We start from the raw sequence: 23,859 nt of genomic DNA on the forward strand, positions 1-23,859 counted from the left end.
AACGAAAGAACAGAAAACCAAAACAAAAGATTACATAAGGGCAGAGATTATACAAAAATCAATGTAGCCTTATGAACACACTCCATAGACAGCAAGTCCAGTGACCTGTCTTCAAATATAACATCCAATCCCCTACACAGATCTAACAATTTATCCAAGCCCAGGGATACAATAGTGCATCCACAAGACCACATTTGCAGAGTTCCCTTCCACCCACAATTTACCAGTCACTTCATTGACAAAGGCATGGATGAAGTTAAGAAATGCATAAACCTCAGCCTCATTGGAGTCCGCTTACCACCCATTATGAAATATCTTCAATACATCTAATAACAAAACTTAAAGAAGACATAATTTCAACAAATTTCCATATTTTTGCGAAATAAGAAAAGGGAGCAGCAGCCTAATGTCACAAACATGACTGAAACTACATGATTACTATTGAAGAGCAGAGTGAAGAAAACAAAGGAAGACAAGAGGCCATAAAACTGAATTAGATAAGTAAGAGGAGGAACCTGGTAACTATAGTATCCAGCTGCATATTCATCTGATAAATAGAAACCATAAACGAAAAAATAAAAGAAATGTAGACATTAAAATAGTAGATAATTTTAGACATTCTAAGAATAACATAATGTGATGAACAAACCTGCAAATATATGGCTGAAACTACAAAGGAACCGGTCCTCGGGAAACAGCGGGATCACTTGTGTCCGTTTACGTACCACTTGGTCAATATCGTAGATTGATTCTGATCCGCCAGGAACATACTCCGTATGCAGTTCCAAATCTATAATTGCAAACCGTAACTGCAAAATAATGAGAATGTTCCATATTATTAATCACGGAAACCTATAGAAGCATATGCTAACGATAGAATTTAAAGATGAAACTACAGAAAATGCTAGAACAAGTACAAATACATATTAGAAACCATCACATAAACAAGAGAACCATCCATAATGGTTTAAAAACATCAATCGCATAGTGATATGCATGTCTAATATTTTAGTACATACCGAATTTCGCATGTAATTCATATAAATATTTATACATAATACATGGACCACGTTTCGAATACAATATATATACACACACACACACACTAGTAAAAAAACGATAAAGAACTGTACGGACCACATCATAGGTTGATCCAAACCATCCATGTGATGGAACACAACATCAATACGTTGTGCCCGTAAAATCATTTCCATAGGCTGATCCTAGCCCTCAAATCTATAGAGGTTTCCATAATATGTTGTTCCTCTTAAAGTGCCTAGAATTCATAAATATTTTTAAAGGTGTGCGGAATTTGTAATATCCTCAAAAAATTACTAAGGAAAAGTAGTTTTTTCGTAATTGCCATATTTCGATACCTCTTCTTTGTAGTTTTTTTCGTAATTGTCATATACAAGTACCCGTTGTCCGTAATTTCCTTCCAAAACTTTACTATGTACTGATTATTATTGTTGGCTTCTTTCGGTACTTATTATTGCAAGCCACCTTTCAAGAAATAGTATTTCCGTGCAATTTTTCACCATGTCTTATAAGACAAATCTCTGAACACATACAATTGCAAAGGATGGGCGAGACGTAGCCTTTGGAGAAGGTGGCTAGCAAATAATGATTTCCTTTTTCAAATAATTCCAAAAATGGGTAGTATTGAAATTATGTGGCCTTAATGGGTGCCTTTGTTAAAAAGCATAAAGGAGGGGGTAGGATTGAAAATATGTGGGTTGAATGGGTGCCTTTGTTAAAAAAAGTCAAAAAAAGTGATGTGTAATTCTCATAGAATTTTGGGAGAAATTCAAATAAATTTCTTATTTTCACTTCTGCTATATATATATATATATATATATATATATATATATATATATATATATATATATGAGAAAAGGGCTCCTGAGGTGGTGCTCACAAAACATAGGGGGCCCACTTTGTTTGGATGATCCAAAGCATTCCATTTGATAGGCCCTCACATAGATAGGGTGCCCACAAAAAATCAGGTCCATGGGATCATCCTAACCCTTCCATTTGTGGAGGTTAAAATGGATGGGTATAAACCTCCATAAATCTAAACCTCCACAAATGGAAGGGTTAGGATGATCCCATGGACGTGATTTTTTGTGGGCATCCTATCTATGTGAGGGCCTATAAATGAATGCTTTGGATCATCCAAAGTGGGCCCCCTATGTTTTGTGAGCGCCACCTCATATAAGGTAGCGCTAACGCCACCTCAGGAACTGTTTACTCTCTCTCTCTCTCTCTCTCTCTCTCTCTCTATATATATATATATATATATATATATATACACACACACACACACACACACTAACCCTTCCATTTGTGGAGGCAAAAATGGACAGATACTGTTTCTCCACAAATCTGCCCATTTTTCCCTCCACAAATGGAAGGGTTCGGATGATCCAATGGAGCTGATTTTTTGTCGACACCTATCCATAATAGGGCCTTCCAAATGAATGCTTTGGATCCCCCAACAATGTGAGCCCACACCTGTTTCTGAGCTCGAGCTCGAGCTCATATAAGCTTATCTGAGCTCTAGCTCAGAAACAGTATTCTCATATATATATATGAGAAAAGTGTTTCTAAGCACGTGCTCAGGGAACTCCCTAAGCACAAGTGGCTAAAAAAGCCACCGATTGGGTCGTATGGCAGGTCCACCTCTGCGGGATCCACAAAAAGTGACCAATCGGTGGCTTTTTAAGCCACTTGTGCTTAGGGAGCTCCCTAAGCACGTGCTTAGAAACACTTTTCTCATATATATATATATGAGGAAATGGTTTGTGTGCAGCTGCACAGATAAGCTATCGGTTCAAGGTACCTGTTGAGATTGCAATGTGTTATTTAGTGGGTTGTAGTATCAAGCAGTCTTTTAATCGATTCAAGGTAACTATTAAGATTATAATGTGCTATTTAGTGGTTTAGGGATTAGTTTATGGGTTACGAGGTGCTTATAATATAATAGGGCTTATTTTCATCAATGACATTACTGTAATTTTTGTCTTTCAACCTCTCTCTCTCTCGGGATTAGTTTATGGGTTACGAGGTGCTTATAATATAATAGGGCTTATTTTCATCAATGACATTACTGTGGGGGCTTATAATATAATAGGGCTTATAATATAATAGGGCTTATTAATAGATAAGTTATCTACACCCTAGGCTTAAAATACAGTGGGGGCCACATTGTTTGGGTGATCCAAAGCATTCATTTGAAGGGCCCTCACATAGATAGGGTGTGCCCAAAAAATCAGCTCCATACTGCTATTCTAGGGTTGACAACCTCACCCACACCTGTGCTACCTATTCAGAGTGGATGTGCCTCCTGCGTGGCGATACCCCTCTTTCTACCTATTATAGTCAATTTGTATCCCTTTGTCAACAACTCGATATTTTTATGCCCCTCACATCTGACTTGGCTACTCTAGCCCAACAGCTTGACCAACTCCACGTCGTTCACTTCCTCGATACCTTGGGCCCTGACTTTCCGCATCTCAGACAGCAAATCATTGGTTCAAGTTCTATCTCATCTCTCACGGTGGTTTATTCCCGTGTGCAGCAGTGTCTCCTGGGTAGCTCCTCCACTCCTGTATCTATCTATGGCTCTGCCCTTGTAGCCTATGATAACGATGATTGGTATGGTCGTGGTGATGGCTCCTTTGGCAATGGTCGAGGCCATAGCGGCCGTGGTGGTGGCCGTGATTTTGGTGGTGGCCGGGGTACTGGTCATTAGCCCGTATCGTACACACTGCAAAGGGAGGGCCATCATGTTGATACTTGTCATACTCTCCATCCCGAGCTCTGTCCATCCCGATCTGCCCACATCACCGCTGCGGATCTCCCTGATGCTTCGATGCCCCCCTCCACCATTCCAACAACAGCCCCCAGTGATACTTTTACTCTCTCCAGGGTGGACTATGAGGAGTTCCAGCGCCCAGGTTTGAGCAGTCGGGCGCCTACTGCAGGTTTTGCACATCCAGGTAGTTCACCTGCCTCTCTACTTACTAGCTCCAGCTTCTAGATTATTGATTCCGGGGCCTCGAACCATCTGACTGGTAATTATGCATCCCTTAGCTCATTTCGGCCTTTGCATTCTGCTTCCCATTCTGTCACTCTAGCCGATGGGACCACTGCTCCCATCTCTGGTGATGGTACTCTTTCCCCTAGTTCTGACCTTACTTTATCTTCAGTTCTTTGTGTTCCTAAGTCTTCTTTTAATTTACTATTTGTTAGCCAACTTATGAAAAATCTTAATTGCTATGTCACATTTTTCCCTTTTTATTCTTTGTTTCAGGATCTCTCGACTGGGAGGACGATTGGTTCGGGTCGTGAGGTGGATGCCCTGTATCGTCTTGACTGCACACCCTCGCATGCCATTTTGCATGCTTTTGTCAACGCCTATCAGTGGCATTGCCGTCTTGGTCGTCCGTCCCTACAGTGTCTTCAATAGACGTCCATTGTTTCTGATCCTCTTCAGACATTTCAGTGCACGTCTTTTGAATTTAGGAAGCACCATCGTGTGTCTTTTCCCTCTAGAGTCATTAGTCGAGTATTGAGTCCTTTTGAGTTAGTCTATTCATATGTATGGGGTCCCTCGAGGACTATGTCAATTTTTGGATATAGGTATTTTATCATTTTTGTTGATGACTTCTCTCGTTTGTAGGGGTGTTCGTTCGGTTATAACCGAACTAAATAGACCGAAATTTGATAACCGAAATAATTTCGGTTATCAAATTTCAATAACCGAAACCGAAATTTCTAAAAACCGAACTGATTAAAATTCGGTTATTCGGTTATAACCGAATAGTGGGAGAAAAAGAGGGAAAAAGCAAAATCTCGGTTTGGATCGGAGGGCTAGGTCATCCTATCGGAATGATTTTTTTAGCACAACCTAATTAAGCTGTGATCAATCAAATGGACGGTTTTGATCATCCTAGGGAGTGCCCATATAGCACTTTTTTTTTTAAAATAATGGTTTTGCTCATCATTTCGGTTATTCGGTTAACCGAATTTATTTTTTTTTGAGATAACCGAATAACCGAATTTCCAAAAAAAAATAAGCGAACCGATCCGACCAAACCAATTCGGTTCGGTTCGGTTATTCAATTATAACCGAATAATGAACACCACTACTCGTATGACATGGCTCTTTTTACTTAAAAACCGCTCTGAGGTCTTTCATGCTTTTCGTCCTTTTCATGCAGAGATTACTAGTCAATATAATTGCACTCTTAAATGTTTGTGCACTGATAATGCTAGGGAGTACTTCTCTACCTCTAATGGCTTTTGGGATTTCTTATCCCCTCATGGCATCGTGCATCAGTCCTCTTGTGCGTACACCTCTCAACAAAATGGTGTAGCCGAGTGGAAATTGCGATATTTACTTAATATGACCCATACTCTTCTCTTTCGTATGCGGGTCCCTAAGGCCTATTGGAGTGACACCATCCCACCTCATGTTTTCTGGCAAATCAACTTCCCTCCTTTATGCTTGAGGGAAAGTCACCTTTCTTTGTCTTACATCCTCAGCATGCTCCGTTTCCTCTTATTCCTAGGGTCTTTGGTTGTGTGTGCTTTGTCCACAACCATTCCCCTGGCCTCGATCGGTTAGTTCCTCAGGCAAAGGTGTGTTTTTCTGGGCTACGCTCGCACTCATAAGGGCTATCGTTGTTATAGCCCTCAGATATGACATTTACTTGTGTCCATCGAGGTCACCTTCTTTGAGTCTGTCTCTTTCTTTACTACTCCTGATGAGCACACTCCTATCGTTTCTGACCCTTAGGTTCTCCTTCCTCTTCCTATTCTCCCTGACCCTATTGTGCCCCCTTCATCTCCTTTGCCGGCCTCCTCAGTCCCTTCTTCAGCTCCTCTACAGGTCTATCAACAGCGGCAGCGGCCTGATGCTCCTCTCCCTCCACCCGAGGCATCGTCTTCTCAGCTGGAGATCCCGGCTCCATCTCAGGTACCTCTTCTTCCCTCTCCAGATGTGGCTATAGACTCTCATATTGCTTCCTGTACTCATTCACATTCTACTGCACATCCAATTTCTCACTTTGTCTCTTATGATCATCTCACACCTATGTTTCGCAGCTTTGTGTCTTCCTTGTCCTCTGTTTCTATACCCGGGTATGTGCCAGAGGCCCTTGCTCATCCAGGTTGGCGTGCCGCTATGGATCTTGAGATGGTCGCCCTTCAGGCCAATCACACTTGGGACTTAGTACATATTCCTCATGATGATCAGCCAGTGGGCTGTTGTTGGGTCTTTGCCATCAAATATCTGACAGTCGAGCGCCTTAAGGCGTGCTTGGTTGCCAAGTGGTATACTTAGACATTCGGGGTTGACTACACAGAGACTTTCTCCCTAATGGCCAAAATACCATCTGTGAGGCTGTTGTTGGGTCTTCGCCATCAAATATCCGACAGACGGGACAGTCGAGCACCTTAAGGTGTGCTTGGTTGCCAAGCGGTATACATAGACATTCGGGGTTGACTACACAGAGACTTTCTCCCTAGTTGCCAAAATACCATATGTGAGTATTCATACCCCTCGCTATCAACTGATGTTTTAAATTTCAGTTTCGGAGGTAATTTCGGGGTTAACCGAAATCCCGAAATTTCGGCCAAACTTCGGTAAAGGCTCACAAAATGTCTTTTTTTGGGCCAAAATGACCGAAATCACAAAATTTAGGTAATTTCGGGCCTAAATATGGTAAAGGAATAAAAAATTAATATTTTAGCAAAAATTTCTCTGAAATTTATGAATTTCGACCGAAATTTACCAAATTTCGGTTTTGGAACCTTTCGGTTTCGGTCCTCACCGAAATCCGAAATTTCAAATTTCGGCCGAAATTTAAAACTTTGATATCAACTTGATGTCAAGAATGCCTTTCTCCATGGCGACTTGACTGAGGAGGTCTATATAGAGCAACATCCTGAGTATGTTGCTCCGGGGGAGATGTCCTCGTCAGTGTGTCGACTGCGCAAATCCTTATATGGACTCAAACAATCTCGTAGAGCATGGTTTGGGCGCTTCAGTGATGCGATTATGAGATTTGGCATGAAACAATGTGTTATTGGCCACTCAGTCTTAGTCAACGATCTGATGCCGGGTATGTCCTTCTCATATTCTATGTGGTTGACATTATCATTACAGTAAGTGACACAGCTGGCAAACAGAGGTTAAAGGCCTTCCTTCAAAAAGAATTTTCCACAAAAGACCTTTGGCGTCTAAAATACTTTTTTGGGGTTGAGGTAGCTTATTCTGGTAGCAGTCTCTCCCTCTCGCAGGGGAAGTATGTACTAGATCTGTTAGATGAGACTGGTTCTATGGGTATGAAGCCAGTTGTTGTTCCCATGGACCCAAATACAAAGCTACATCCAGACGAGGGAGACTTGTTAAATAACCATGGCAGATATAGACAACTAGTTGGGAAGCTTATTTACCTCACAATTGCTCGCCCAGATATCTCATACGCAGTGGGGGTAGTCAGCCAGTTCATGAGTGCACTTCTTCGCTACTTGAAAAGTGCACCAGGAAAGGCTTGCTATTCAAGAAGCATGAGTATGAGAAGTTGGAAGGATTTTGTGATGCAGACTAGGCAGGGTCACCAGCAGATAGGAGGTCTACCACTGGGTATTGTACCTTTGTTGGTGGTAACTTAGTGTCAAGGAAAAGTAAGAAGCGGGACGTGGTAGCCAAGTCGAGTGCAGAGGCAGAGTATCGTTCCATGTCACATACAGGGGAAGAACTCATCTGGTTGTGCTATCTTCTGTCTGAGATTGGCTTTTCTTCCTCCCACTCAGCCCAGCTTTATTATGACAACAAGGCTGCTATCCACATTGCCACGAACCCAATTTTTTCATGATAGAACCAAGCACATAGAGTTGGATTCCAATTTCGTAAGCCAAGGGATCCAAAAAAGGGACATGTGCACTGCTTTCTCTACAGATGTATTTATCGAAACCTTGAGTAAAGCTAAGATGGATGACATTTGTAACAAGCTAAGAATGTATAATACCTACATTCCAGCTTGAGGGGCAGTGTTAGAAGTGTATATGTGCCTAAGGCCACTATAGTCTTTGTACCTTTTTTTCCTCTTTATATAAATACATAAGGGGGGGGGGGGGGGGGGGGGGGGAATCTCTAACTCGCACATTCCATTCCCTTCTCTTCTCGTAGTCTCTTAGCATTAACAGACTAGTAAATCTTAAGATTAAGCAACTATAAATATAAAACAAACGTGAGATATTCAAGTAATAGCATTCATCAATCTAATCTAGTTCTATTTAGTAGGGGTGGACATGGTTCGGTTCGGTTTTGGGGTATACCCAGAACCGAACCATATATAATCGGTTCCCTGAAATTGGAACCAGAACCAAACCATATATAATCGGTTCGGTTCGGTTCTGGGTTTACCCATCCTTCACCAAATGTAAATAATTTGCCTAATCGTGTTTATAATCGGTTCGGTTCGGTTCGATCCTGTTTATATATGAACTACAAACACTAACAGGCACAAATTTGGGATAATCAAGCACAAATTTGGGCAATGCAAAAATTATATATGAACTACAAACAGGCACAAATTTGGGATAATCAGGCACAAATTTGGGGGGTGAATTAAAATTTTAAAGGCAAAGCAACACGTTAAAGAGGGGTGAATTAAAAGGGGGTGGGGTGATTTTATCAAATGAGGAGGCAGTGAGTTTTAAGGTGAGGGTCGGTTCTCGGTTCGGTTCTCGGTTCCGGGATCCCAAACCCAGAACCGAACCGAATTTCCACCGGTTCCAAGATATCAGAACCAGAACCGAACCATATAGATATGGAACCGAACCGAACCGAACCATATGTGCCGGTTCGGTTCGGTTCCTCGGTTCGAACCGGAACCATGTCCACCCCTACTATTTAGTCTCCAATATGGAGTGGGAAAGAGAGACCAATAGGAAACAATGAATATAATATTGATAGAAGAGTTTGTTTAGGGTTTTAGGTTTAGGAGTGAGGAATAACAATAAATATTAATTAAAGAATCGTTAAAATAACTGTTAATAAAAAAAGACGAGATAAACACAGTACTCAATAGTAAAACAATATTTCACACTCAATAAGATACAAAAACATGTCGAAACGCTCACATTAAGTATGATACTTCTAGAAGTACATTTACAAGTGTCCAAAGGAATGTCGATATTTGTCAACACGCGTGTCAATGTCAACATTTTCGACACGTGTCAACAATAAATTCAATGTGTCAGGTAAATAATGAATGAAACTAACCTGACGAAGAACTTCTGAACCAGCAAGGAAAGTCCTTGATCCAAGAAGCTTCAGAAAAATGTCTTCACGAAGATTCTCTCCAGTTTCATAGTGTTTGGCAATGCTCATCAAAGTATCCCTGTATCATCAGATAAGAAAATCAAATAATGATGGTTGATGTTGATCAAAGGGTGCAATTCAATGGGTACATACGGAAGAAAGAACATAAATATGTCAACTAATCAATATAGGCCAACCAAGCAATATTGAAACCATCAAAACAAATACTAATTAATTTCTAATACATGAGTCTATATTACTCAACCATGAAATTGAGAACATGCTAAATCCAAGATCTCAATGTGGACCAAAACTGAGAAGTAATGCCAAATGAGTCAGTCTTGGCCAAGAAATTTGAGTCACTCTTCGAGTTGAAAAAATAATAAAACTAGGGGGAATAGAAAAAGTATGGATTGTCCAATAAATGTTATAAAATCCCATTAAACATGGTTTGATGATGCTTTAGTAATTATTAGGTTCCGGTCATATACAATATTATATTTTAGCAGCTAAAACTTGAATGATTGCCAAGTCAATTGTTAGTGTGTCACTATCAAATGTTAATCAAGTAAAATATCATCAATATATATATATATATATATATATATATATATATATATATATATAAACAATGAGATATCAACTATGGATAACTATGATCCAGATAATAGATATAGCCAATCAATTATACATATCAACATGAGATCTTTCATTGAAACACATGCAACTAGTAAACCAAATGACTGCGAAAGATTAGCAACTAGGCTTAGATGAAAAGTGAAATACAAAAATGGCCGAAAAGAAAATGTTCTAACACTCCTCAACCTAAAATACTTCCTAGAAATATGAGAAATCAAATTATTGTAATGACTAGAAACTAGGCACTCAGTAAAATATCAGCCATCTGACTATGGCTTCAAACATATTTAGGAGTGATCTTACCAATCTTCCACCTTTTTTGACACAAAATGAAAGGCAATTTCAATGTGCTTTGTTCTTGCATGATAACCCAATATGGCATTTTAATTGTCATAATAAAGTGTACATATTAGGGTTTGAATTCAACTATCGTAACAAATGTCTAAATCCTAGTTCATATTATCAGCTTATGTTTCTCGTGGATCATGAGGAAACTGGCATATGTGACTAACATTGTAAGTAATTAGGGCATTTCAAAGTCAGTTATTGTAAACCTCCTTTCGTGCTTGAAAAATGTTCTTTGCTGCTACCTTTGTTTTCCGCTTATATTATTATTAAACACAAAATTTGTGATCATTGTTAGACATTTAAAGAATTCCCTTTCTTTTAAAAAAAAAAAAGCTGAACACGTCTACCATATCTGAAGCATACTTCTATTATGATAGAATTATTCCCAACATTGTCCTTTCAATGTTTCTAAGATTCATGTTGAAATATTTTTTCAATTTATTCTATAGCAATATTATATCATCTCCTCCTCTAGTTAAAATTATGGTCATTAGCATAAACAAAAAGAAGTGTTATACACATCCTTGTTCTGAATATGTTTTCATTAATTTCAAACTATGTGCATACAATGACTTATATACAATAAATCATAAATGACTAAAATACCCTACCGCACACCCCCCCCCCCGGCTGGGACCCATTGATTCTCTTCCCTTCCCTTCTCTTCACACTTCCCTTTATCTTCAGAATTTACATAGAATCTAGCTGATCTAGATCTGAGGGAACAGCATCCATTCATCCTTTGATCCCTAGTGACTTTTCAGAGAGAAGTGAGAAGAGGAGAGCAGACAAAACGTGCAGGAGAAAATGTTTTCATAAATTTCAAAATCTGTGTATATAGTGACTTATGAGCATTACATCATAACTGACTAAAATACCATCATATATAACTCATACGTACTAACAAAAACACAATCCTGATAAGGAAGAAACATGATCAAGTCCACAAACGACATACTTAACTAAATCAAGGAAAGTAGAAGACGTTATTTTATTATTAGAATCAAGGGAAATTTGTTTGTAGAGCTTTCGCCTATCCTTCAAGCATATTCTGAGAAGTGCCAATGATGTCGCGGACTCTCTTGAAAGGGAGGATGTCTAGAACGTCAAAGTTTCATGTTCAACACGTGTTACCCCTATTTTAGAACCCTGAATGGTCTGATGTCATGTCTATTTCTTGCAAATATCATGTAGGATAGACTGGATCTTTCTAGAGAGTTTTCACCATACTCCTAGCATATTCCGAGAAGCGATAATAAGTGGCAAAAACTCTTTCTATGAAAGATGTTGAGATAGTCAAGTTTCTTGTTTAAAGGGAATTACCCCTATCGTAGCAATCGCTATTAATTTGTTCTCACCTACTTTATTTTATTTCTGATGTTTCTATGTGGCTTCTTCCTGTGTTTTTTTTATACCTTTTTCTCTCCTATAGAAAAGGAAATTAACAATTTGTGCAGTTTTGCAATTCATGCTTTCCATAACCAGCTGCATGAATAGAACAATATTACCTGTGATAAAACCAAAAATGGAATGGTTTATGAAATATAATGCAGTGGTAATTTTTGTTAAGAAAATATTACCTGTGATGAAGCCAATTTTCCATGAACTGGGAAGGCAGTTCAACAGCATCCCATTCAATTCCTCGAGTACCAGAAACTAGACTTTCATCTTGCTTTGTGAGCATATGCTGAAGTGCGTGACCGAACTCATGGAAGACAGTCCAAACCTAAATATAGTAGCACCAACTGACATGATAAATTGCAATCCAAAGAAAACAACAGCCCAGATTATGGGTTTGATTCTTCTAATTCTAAGTCATCCTAACTCTAATGCAACATAAATATAATGTGACCAAAATCATGGAAAAAAGTTTGAACCTACATATAGTGGCACCGCTGACATGATAAATAGCAATCCAAAGAAAACTACGGCCCAGATTATGGGTGTAATTCTTCTAATTTTATGTCACCATTAATTCTCCTGCAACATAAATATGGCTTGGCATGACCTTTAGAGCATGCTAGAGCCATGGTTTTAAATTTTGACTGAAATCCACAATTTCGGATTTCTGTCGGGACCCAAATTTAAAACCAAAACCGAAATTTAAAAAATTGGTCCGAAATTATAAGATTTTCACCTTCCACAAAAACCGAAATTGCCAACGAAATGTCCAGTGAAATTTCGTTTTTGGCTGAGGCCGAAAACGAAACAGAAATTTCAAACCTCGGTTAGAGCAGGGATACCCTGTGTTTCTTCATCCGTATTGGAAGCAATCCTCATTCTTACTGATTCACTTAATTTAGAAGAACTTTCACAAGTATAGAAATAAGACAATTTTTTCATATTAGATAAAAACAGGCTTAAACTCTGATGAGTACAGGTTGATATCATTAGGGCCTTCGAAAGAGCTTTGGTGGAATAAACAAACAATAATGTCAATAATTACCTCACGTAAGGTCATAAGGCTGGGCTTGTTTCCCACTGGGGATGTTTGATTGCACACCATGTTAACAACAGGCAACCTAGCAGGGGCACCATCACGCGCCAATGCACAACTTCGGGAAAAAACATCCTCCACCCCTGCCCCACCACGCTTTTCAGAGGGCCTAGAATAAGGGTCAAAATAGAAGTATGCAACTGGATTGCTTGATGAATCTTTGACACAATAAAATTGGACATCTTTGTGCCAAACCTGGAGAACGGTGGAAAAAATATAATTATCATGTAAAATTCATGCTTGACAGTAGTAACATCCAAAAAGAAGGCAAATGAAATAATTGTATGGAAATTACCGGTGCTAGGCCATCGGCTGATTCAATATTAATATTAAAGAGCCTCTTTGAAAGCCTAAAAAGGCCATCCATAACCTTCGGTAATGAAAAATATGGGCGCAACTCTTCCTGCAGAGTTAGAATCAAAGGAGAAAAAGGTAAAACTTATAGGAACGCTCTAGGAAGCTTCTTTCTACTACGAATAAAACTTATAGGAACGCTCTAGGAAGCTTCTTTCCTAAAAAAGCCATCCGTAAAAATAGGGACACTTAAGACTGTAAATGGAAAAGTATAAAGCGTAAGTTTCCATTTTGAATTCCAGTTAAAGATGACTCGAGTCTTGCTGTCAAAACCTTCATTACAGGGACCATCATTTTAAGCTGTGATCACTTTGAACTTTGAAGCTTCAATCTTGAAAGAAACAAAGAAGGGTTCCCCTACACAATAATAGTAACTAGTCAAGAAGTACACATAATGCCCCATGTCCTGCTTTTTTAACAATGCAGCATCACTTCTTTTAGCTTACACATTGTATTAAACTTAAGAGCAATAAGAATGACCCTGTGTGATCCCATTAGCATACCCAACGTTCTTTCCCCATTTTTTTCACATAAAAACTTCCTCTTTAGGCTTCAAATCTAGGCAATGCATCCATACCAACTTTATGTTCTGCAGTACTTTATTTAACATGGATGCACTCCTAGAATATCAAAAACAACGGAGAGCAATCCACAATAACACAACTTCCAAAATTGGTGATAACTACCCAAAAGCTCCATACCCACATGCTGTAGTTGGACACATGTAACTGTGATTAACACCAAGGTTTTAAATTTTGGTTTTGTTTTTTGTTTCAGTCACCATGGAAATGTAAAAGTTTTGGTTTGGGTTATAAATTTGGACGGAAATCCTGTAAAATCATGAAAACATATGAAATCATAGGCAAATGACAGAATTTTAAGATAAAACTTCATGAACTGCTAGAATAAGCACAAATACACACTTAGAAACCATCGCACATAAGCAAGACAGTCATTCAAAATGGTTTGTTAATAGTGAATCCATAGTGACATGAGTTGTGGCATGTCGGATAATTCAATACATACAACATTTCATATGTAATTCATCTAAATATTTACACATAACGAATAACACCACATTTCATATGTAATTAACAAATCAAAAAACTAGATCAAGACACGGAAAAAAGAAAGGAAATGCAACAAGGCCTCTAGCCAAACCAATGGCAATGGCCAAGTACCAACCTGACAACCTCTGCCGAAGGAGGGAAACTGGGAAAGGAAAATGTATAATGGTAGGAGGATCTGGTAGCGACTGACTTTGGCACAGATTTAGAAGACGCAACAGATGAAATGGAAGCAATAGCTGACCACCTTAATTTCATGGCCAGACTAAGCAAAGATCCTCTAATGGATGACACAGATTACCCAACCACAAGTTGCCATTCATCCTCTTAAAAAGATGATCAAACCTCTCAGGGCACCAGATTTCCCAAAGGAACCAATGAAGTGGCTCAGGACACCCCGAAACCCACTAGCCTTAGAAGAAGGCCCAGACCCCACCTCTCTCAACCTTCTATCCTACCGCTAGGCAATGCAAGCCTCCAAGCCTCAGCACCAGCAGTAACTCTGTCCCCAGACTCCCAAACTGCATCTCCACCACTGAACCACCAAATAGCATCCCCCGTTGCCACAATTCCTAACCCAAGCACTCGCTCAACAATAGCCTCAACCCAACCAATAGACAACAACCCCCCCTCCCCCTCCCACAAACCAAAAAAAAAGGCTCCCCTAGAAGTCCGTCCTCAGACAGCAGCGCCCCCCACCCAGGTGATACATCTCTTCTCGGCATTGGCCCAGTAGCAGAACAACGCCTTGCACAAGTCTCTGCCCTCCCTTCACTCCAACCTTCTCCAGAACTCAAGTCCATTATCACAGAAAAAGCTGAACTGAAAATCCCTCCCAACTGGTAAGCTTCTCTGCCCCCCTGGTCAGCCACCTACAAGCATCCAAGGCCCTTCCTCGCTATGTGGGAAGCCCTTAATGACCCCCACCAAAGAAGAATTCTTGACTGGATTAGATCAATTTGATGAGAGGATACAAGCTCTATCTGAAAAGGCAAGAGAGGAATCATTTAGACTGGCAATACTTACAGAGATAGGAAAAGCAGAATCTATAGTGAATGAAATCCAAGCAGAGGCAGAAAGATCCAAAGGAACAATAAAAAAAGGAAGTAAGCAAAAGGAATAATAGTCAACTGGGGTAAGAACCCAGTCTGGAAAGACGATCGAATCAAAATCCCAATGACTAATGGACTAATTTAGAACATTAGAGGTGCGAGGAACAAACCAACAAGAAGATGACTTAAGAGTATCTCTCTCATCCACAAAATCAGTTTTTGTAGCTGTCATGGAACCCTTTTTGAATGAGACAGAAAACTGAGGCCTTGCTAAGAAGTATAAACTTGAGAATTGAATGAAAAAACTTTCGGGAAGCTCCCAAATTTGATTGGTTTGGAGCAGAGATCTGAAAATAAATCTAATCTAAGCCAACAACCAAGCAATGACAGTGGAAATGGTTCTCCAAAATACTTCCACAGCAGCATGCTTAGCACTTGTCTATGCAAGTGTAGACACCCCATTTTGTCAAGGCAGGACTAATGATAGGTTGCTACTATGACGGATCCTATGATGAGTCCTACTCCTGAAGCTTCTCTGGTCTTTGTCTCGATATCTCTCTCAGTATTTCTCTAGGTTTTTCCAAGACATAAAGTTACCCAAATCACCCAATCAACCCAGACACCCAATACCCAAGACAACATGCAACCAAGCTTGCATCCAAAACCCTCTGAGTTTACCAAACCTTCCGAAAGAGCCATGAAATGGTCAAACAAAGTTCCCAAGGATAAAGACCGATAGCTCGGCACCCGCTTTTACAGCAAACACAACATCCTGAAGATCCAAACACCAAAACTCAGCAAAAGCTCTACCGGAAGCCATTTCTAGGGACCGGAACCACCTTTCGGTCACCAGTACCCTTCTTACTCCCTCAAGTCCCTGGATTATTGACTCTGGGGCCTCCAACCACCTCACTGGTAACACTTCGTCACTTAGTTCCTTTCATCCTTTTCGTTCCTTATTTCAGTCAGTTACTCTTGCCAATGGGACTACGGCTCTCATCTCTGGTGTTGGTACTCTTACCCCCATCACGGCTTTACTTCATCAGATGTTCTTTGCGTTCCGAAGTCCCCTTTTAATTTACTTTATGTTAGTCAGATTACCAAAACTCTTAATTGCTCTGTCTCATTTTTCCCTTCTTACTGTCTGTTTCAGGATCTCTCATTTGGGAGGACGATTGGCTCGGGATGTTCGGTGGGTGGCCTCTATCATCTTCAGTCACACCGCCGCCCACCATTTTGCATAGTTCGGTAGACGCCTATCAGTGGCACTGTCACCTTGGTCATCCTTCTCTCCAGGAGACTTCTATTGTCTCCTCTCCACTTCAGCCCCTTTCAGTGCAAGTCATATGAACTCGGGAAACACCATCGTGTGTCCTTTCCTCGGGTTGTTAGTCAGGTCTTGAGACCTTTTGAGCTAGTTCATTCGGATGTATGAGGTCCCTCAAGGACCACATCTCTTGTTGGCTATCGATACTTTATTGTTTTTGTGGATGACTTTTCTCGAATGACATGGTTATTTTTATTAAAAGATCGCTCTGAAGTCTTTAATGCTTTTCGCACTTTCTATGCTGAAATCATAACTCAATATTCTTTTCCTCTTAAATGACAATGCTCGGGTGTATAACTCTCATGTTTTTCAGGACTTCTTAGCCTCTCATGGCATCATTCATCAGTCCTCTTGTGATTACACCTCCCAAGAGAATGGTGTCGCTGAGAGGAAGTTGCGATATTTACTGGATATAGCTCGCACCATGCTCTTTCAGATGCATGTCCCTAAATTGTATTGGAGCGATGTCATCCTTACGGCGAGTTGTTTAGCCAACCGTCTACCATCTTCGGTTCTTAACGGTCATTCCCCCTTCTCGATTTTACATCCTCAGGAAGAACCCTTTCCTCTCACTCGGGTATTTGGTTCTGTCTGTTTTGTCCACAACCTCACTCTGGGTTTGGATAAGTTAGACCCCAGGGTTGAGCGTTGCGTCTTTCTAGGCTATTCGCGTACCCAGAAGGGTTACAGGTGCCCTCGCCTTTATCGGCTCTTTGTTTCCGCCGATGTTACCTTCTTTAAGTCCCTTTCCTTCTTCTCTCCTCCTACATCTGGCGTGATCCCTCTACCTCCAGTTTCTCTCTTCCTCTTCCGGTTCTTCCAAGTCATATTCCCCCCCCCCTCTCTCAGTTAGAGGTATTTGTACCTCTCCCTGCCACTACGAAGTTTTACGAGCGGCATCGTCGTGCAAATCCTATTCCACCCCCTCCCGAGGCGTCGCACCTTCATCCGGAGATACTGGACTCTCACTCTCGGGTACCTCTCTCTTCTTCTGCTACACCCGTAGATGCTCCTATTGCCTCACGCACTCGTTCACGCACCACTGCCCATTCTATTTCATCTTATGTTTCTTATGATCATCTTACCCCATCCTTTCGTACTTTTACCTCTTCCTTATCCTCTATTTCATTGCCTAAGTCTGTGCAGGAGGCTCTAACTCACCCTAGATGGCGTGCTGCTATGGACAGTGAGATGGCCGCTCTTCAAGCCAATCATAATTGGGATATTGTTACTCCTCCTCCTGGTGCTCATCCTGTTGGTTGTAGATGGGTTTATGCCATCAAATATCTCCTAGATGGGACAGTTGAGTGTCTTAAGGGGCGCTTGGTTGCAAAAGGGTACAATTAGACATATGGGATTGACTACACTGAGACCATCTCTCTTGTTTTGAGAGTTTGAGGGATTGTTTTAGTGATTAAACCTCCTCTAAAACTCTCAAAAATCTTAACTTTCAAACCCTTTTGAACCCTATTGCAAGTTTTACCCTTTTCAAGCCCAGAAACCCTTTTTAAAGATCTATAGCCTAAACCTACCATCAAATCAAAACCTAAACCCTAAAATTACCTTTCTTTTACCTACATAAACCCTTACCTAAGTTCTGGACAGCAGTTTCCTTCAATTTCCAGATTGCAGAAATTACCAAAATACCCCTCGGCCTAAATCTGGACTGTTTTGACTTTTGACCCAATTCCTGGTGCTGGACATTTTTTTATTTTCTTCATTGATTATTATTAATTTCTCATGTTTTTGTTCCATCTAAGTGATAGGTCTTACATTATCTTTTAGTTCTTTTAATTGGTTGCATGCGTAGGCCTAGTTTCGGACTAATCCTTCTATCATTAATTCATCTTACGAATCTTTATCGCTTTGATTGATTTGTATAAGGTTTAGTTCATGCTTAATTATGATCTTTACAATTATTTATGCTAGGTCTCATTATTGTTGCTATCCATAGATTAATTAGGCGTTAATTTAGCCCTAGATTAGTTGTTAAGTGTTCTTTTAGTTTTCCACGTAAGCCCTAAACTATCCTAAAGTCTTAATCCCATCAGGAGTGAAGGATTTTCCGTAAATTAGGTATTGTCCTGCATCACTTCTCCAAGGTGAGATGCCTAGGGCTTGTAGTGAGACTCTAGTATACATATCTTTTGAAAACGTGGAGGTGTAAAGCCTTCTCCAAGGTGAGATAACTAGTGAGACTCTAGCATACATATATTTCTTGTTATTTGGTTACTGGTATTAAGATCTACTATTATTTGATTTAGTTCTATCCTAAAAAATATCTTGATTTATTTTTACTAAATTAATTATAGCTCTTGCAGATATCAAATTTCTAGAAATCCTAATCCCATATTTTCATGAAGCCCTAAATCTGTGCAATTTTCTAGCCACCTTAAACCTTTCTCAATTCATCATACCTAGCCAAAATATCCCGATTCATTCCATCCAAACCACTCAATTCCTCTATGCTGAGCCCCATCTACCCTTTTGAGTCCTATTTCTACTAGGATTCCTTTTAAAAGCGTATTTTTGTCGGCTTTCCTACATTAATTTGGTATTAGAGCCTAGGTTGACCACTATGTCTACCCAGTGTGGAAAATGCTATGTTCCAAGAATGAAGGCAGCTTGATGATGATTTTGATGGAGGGCATAGTAACCTGCAGTTGCCACAATGGATGGGATCAGGTTTGAGGGGAGACATATGGGATAATCCTACTTATAAGCAGAAAATATATCCTCTTACGGCACACAACCATATCGAAAAATTTTAGAGGATTATTGATCAAGGAAAAAAATTAATGCGTAAGCCCAGTTGATGGCATTACCAAACGAATACAGATTGACATATTAGAATCTCATGGGAACCTAGATCCACATGCTTTCTTGGATTGGGCGACATTTTGGGATCATTATTTAGAGTTGTATGACATGTTGGAAGATCAAAGGGTCCATTTTTGTCATTCTGAAGTTGCGAGTACATGCTCGAATTGGTGGGATGTGGTGGAGCGATTATCTTAGAGTGGCTTACCTCATATCATGAATTGGGAAGGGATGAAGCTAGAACTGCATGAGAAATATTTTCCATTAGAATATGAAGAAACAGTTATTGAATCAAAATTTTTACTTCGGCAAAGATCTATGTCAGTGGAAGAATATACCGAGAGGTTCAATGATCATAAGATTCGAAGCACGATTGTTAATTATGAAAGACAAATTGTCTCTCATTACAAAACAGGTGTCAACACTGAAATTTGAAGGGAGGCGTTGAAAGTTGGATTATGTGGAGTAGACGAGGCTTATCAATTAGCTCAGAATATTGAAGCTCAACACAAGCAACAGCAATTTAGACAGTTTTCTTCTCACCAGAATCTGAAGAATCATAATTGGGACCCAATCACTAAGGCCCTGTTCATTTGGGATTGTGGCAACCGACTGCCACCCCCCAATCCAATTATTGGACTCAAAACACTAAGGCCCTGTTCGTTTGGGATTATGACAACCAATTGCCACCCCACAATCCAATTGGGGGGTGGGGGGGGGGGGGGGGGGTGGGGGGGGGTTACAGTCGGTTGCCACAATCTCAAATGAACAAGGCCTGAGAGATTTTATTCTAAACAAAAGTCTTCCAGAGAATGTCAGAGACCTATCTTTAGAGATTGAATCGCTTTGATCAAAGAATCATTGTTTAATTTGTTGGACAAAATAGATATATAAATATATAGAGAGAGACACGCATATATATTGTATATACAACTGAAAAGCAAACACATACCTATATGTACATATACATAATATTTATGTGTATTTACATATGCATATATGCTGGGAACCTTGGAAAACATTGCCCATACCTTTCTACCTAAAGCCTAAAGAGGCAATTTTAGAATCCATCGAATAGAACCTAACTCATAGCTCAAAATATTTGAACCTTCTAGAACATTATCAGTGTCAAGAAATGCATGCCCGATCATAAAACAAAATATCTAAGGGATTCCTTTAGTAATCATGAAACGACCTCCACAGTGGTATATACCAGCTAGGAACCATTGAAAACTTAGACTGGGCACCTTCTTGGAAAGCCTAAGTTGGCAATTTTAGAATCCACTCGAATATCATATAACTCAGTTGGATGAAATAGCTCAAACGATTTCAAGCTATTTTGCACACTCAACCATAAAGCAAGTAATCTGAGGCGTAATTATAAATTCCATTCCATTTTGTCTGAAACGTTATGTTACAGAATGGAAAACAGAACAAAATGCAAAACAAAAACTTTCCACCCTCTGTTCTTTCTGTTCTAATGGTTGTGATCTGTTCCGCTACATTCCAATTTTTTTGCAAAAAAATCACAAAATACTTTTTGGTGATTTTCCCGGGATTCCCATTTTTTATGCCTTTTAACCCTCCCAAACGAATGGGAGGGGGTTCCTTATTTTCACACTTTTGTCAAACCCATTTCTTTGCTTTTTTCTACTTAAAAAAAATCAATCAATCATAGCGTCTTTTCCAGAATGAACAAAACATCCCATTCCAATGGGCAAAACGAAACAAACACAAAAACAGAATCAATAGCTAATACATGAGGTTTTCCTTTGGTAATCTTGTAACCACATCCACAAAGGTAGGGCCTAAAAATCATCACTCATGGGATTTTACTAGCAAAGGACATCACCTCTTTAAAATAAAAATGTAACACATGATATCCTTATTTCAAGAAGAATTGACTATTTCCTCCACATTCTTCAGTTGCATGCAAAAACAATTTGACTTTGTGCATACACAAAGAAATATCAGGCTATGAGTTAAGACTCTGAAAACAGCCTTCTACATGGATGCTTAGGAATCCTCCTTCCACTCCAAAGAGTGAGGATTTAATTTTAGATCCATAGCAAGAGTTGGTCCTTTTACTTTGGTGACACAATCAAAGGGTGCTAGTTTTAATATTCAACAGCTGGAGGACGTAGAACCTCAGTCCCTGACAGGAATTCTCTCTTTCAACTCATAGGTAGAAAGCCCCTATTTAGTAAGGCGAGACAGCCAAATCATCTTGAAGCCTACACTTACGACTTTGACTACAAGGGGGGCTCTTCAGACGTTTGGGCTAACTTGGCTTTACGCTTTGTCGTCTAAACCATAAGTGATTAGCCCTACACCATCAAATCTCGAGAAAGAATCAAGGACTGAAGAACGTGAGACCTCCTTTTGAATGGATAAACCATTTCCAATTTGAAGAAACATCTGATCAATGACAGGAAGAAAACAAACATGTCTGTGATTAGAGAGGATGTTCATTTTCTCTTTTCCTTTTATTTTCATTTTGTGAGTGCGCGCGCTTGCGTGGGAGAGAAGCAAAGAGACAAACAGAGAGAGAGAATGCAAAATGCATCAGATCCAAGTAACATAAATGTCATTCTGCTGCATATCCTTAGGTTCAAAGCTCATAATTAGAAGAGAGAGAGAGAGAGAGAGAGAGAGAGAGAGAGAGAGTTACACCTACCTCGTTTATGTCATATTTTGACTCACGAAGCCTCTCACTCCAAAAGTTGAAGTCCCAATGGCGCAAATCGGTAGCTTCTATAGAGCCTTGGTCTCTGGAAAAGCTCTTCAGGTCTTCAACATCTACAAACAATAAAAGAACTTTTATGTCAGTAAAACCCTTTTCTTTTTCCCTTCACACAGTATTGGCAAACAAATGAGGAGAATATTATGAATAAAAACACACAGAGAATAAATATCGAAATTCCCATCATATACAGTCTCAACTTTGTAATAGAAATTTTAACAAAGCAATAGGCCCAAAAACCAACTTCAAAAAAATAATTATATTCATATTTATAAGCCTCCAAATGTAACCCTAATTCTACTTAACACCTGTCTTCATGTGACGACCCGGATTCCATTGCCTGAGGTCGCTACGAAAAACCACAGAAATATTTAAAAAAAAAAAACCACAAATCAATATAAGCGGAAACGATATAATAAAAATTAAATCCAATCAAAGTACTTCTTTAACTATTTATCTCATCAATAAAATAACCTTGTTCCCTAAATAATGAAATTAAATATTTCAACCCATAAGAATTTAAAACCAACTACTAGTCTCTAAACCCAATTGAAAAAAAGAAACTAAATTCCCCTAATAATGACTCTCGATCATGACAACTATGCCATTCCGAACTCTCGACACCGACTCTTCCCATTCCCGCATGCGTTTCATCAAATGTTCTCGTTGGCGAAAGCTCCTTCTTCACCTACATTTCTGGTCGGGTAGGTGGGTTATAGCAAATATTGGAAAAGCTCAAATACTAAATCTAAGCAAATAACATGATATCTATCAATCTCATTATTACAACAATGAAGAAATAAAATGATAATCAAGATTTTTGCAATAATTGAAACAACATTTGGAGAAATTATCAACTTAAATAAATGCAATGCATGATAAAATGTATCTCTTCCCCAATGATCATGCGGCAACCCCAATATTCTTCCTCACATATTTCGATGGCTTATAGCCTGGCCGGTGATCATTGACCATCAAGGACCCTTCGTTCCCTAATGGAATGTGATCCACTTTAGGATTTCTATCGGTTCACCACAAGGGTTCCTCCCAAATGCATCGCCTATCAGTAAGCGTTCGCTGTCGGACTGGTCGGCTTTTGGCTTTTCGCCGAAGGTTGGATCCAAGGGTTCTCCTTAGTCCTCCCTCCCATTTTTCCAATCCTAAGTATGATACAATTTTCTAGATAACCATGCTTGTCTCTTTCCTTATAAATCTAAATTTTTATTTTATGAAATCTCATAAATGCAACCTACTCATAATAATTTACGTCTCATCCTATTAAAGAGTTCACAAAAATACAATTATTTGAAACAAGTCATCCATAAATCATGTGACAATTTTATAAACAACAATCAACGTGGTAATAATTTGGAGGATAAATTCAAGAGATCTTAATAGCCTTAATAATTGGGTCAGTCCAATACTTGCCTTGATTTTTCCGAGTTTGAAAAATAGGGATCTCTAAGCCTGAGGCCAAAAATATTCAACCTGACAATAACATACACATAGTTTTAAAAAATTTATTTATATACACCCTACGTTCGTACTTATTTTCTTCTTCTTTTTAAAACAATTGTATATCATTACTTTAATACTTCCAAATCCGATCTTTTTGAAAACTATAATTAAAATAATTTTTTAACTCCTTTTAGGTGCTGATTTTAATGAAAATCAG

The 23,859-nt window shown here is 39.3% G+C and overlaps 1 protein-coding gene across 2 annotated transcripts in view; it reads right to left on the bottom strand.

The window, feature by feature from the left end:
• LOC143857125 (putative cytosolic oligopeptidase A) overlaps positions 1-23,859 on the bottom strand; it is a 44,532-nt gene that overhangs the window by 2,423 nt on the left and 18,250 nt on the right. For both annotated transcript variants that reach the window (XM_077367411.1, XM_077367410.1), the window contains exons 8-14: positions 22,119-22,240; positions 13,117-13,224; positions 12,771-13,016; positions 11,905-12,050; positions 9,299-9,416; positions 650-809; positions 516-547 (exon numbers count right to left, since the gene is read on the bottom strand). In XM_077367411.1, coding sequence (XP_077223526.1) covers positions 516-547; positions 650-809; positions 9,299-9,416; positions 11,905-12,050; positions 12,771-13,016; positions 13,117-13,224; positions 22,119-22,240 — 932 coding nt within the window. The remainder of the gene's footprint in view (positions 1-515; positions 548-649; positions 810-9,298; positions 9,417-11,904; positions 12,051-12,770; positions 13,017-13,116; positions 13,225-22,118; positions 22,241-23,859) is intronic.

This window comes from Tasmannia lanceolata, unplaced genomic scaffold, assembly GCF_043159265.1.
Source record: "Tasmannia lanceolata isolate RefF3 unplaced genomic scaffold, GAP_Taslan_0.1 ptg000024l, whole genome shotgun sequence".
Lineage (NCBI taxonomy): Eukaryota > Viridiplantae > Streptophyta > Magnoliopsida > Canellales > Winteraceae > Tasmannia > Tasmannia lanceolata.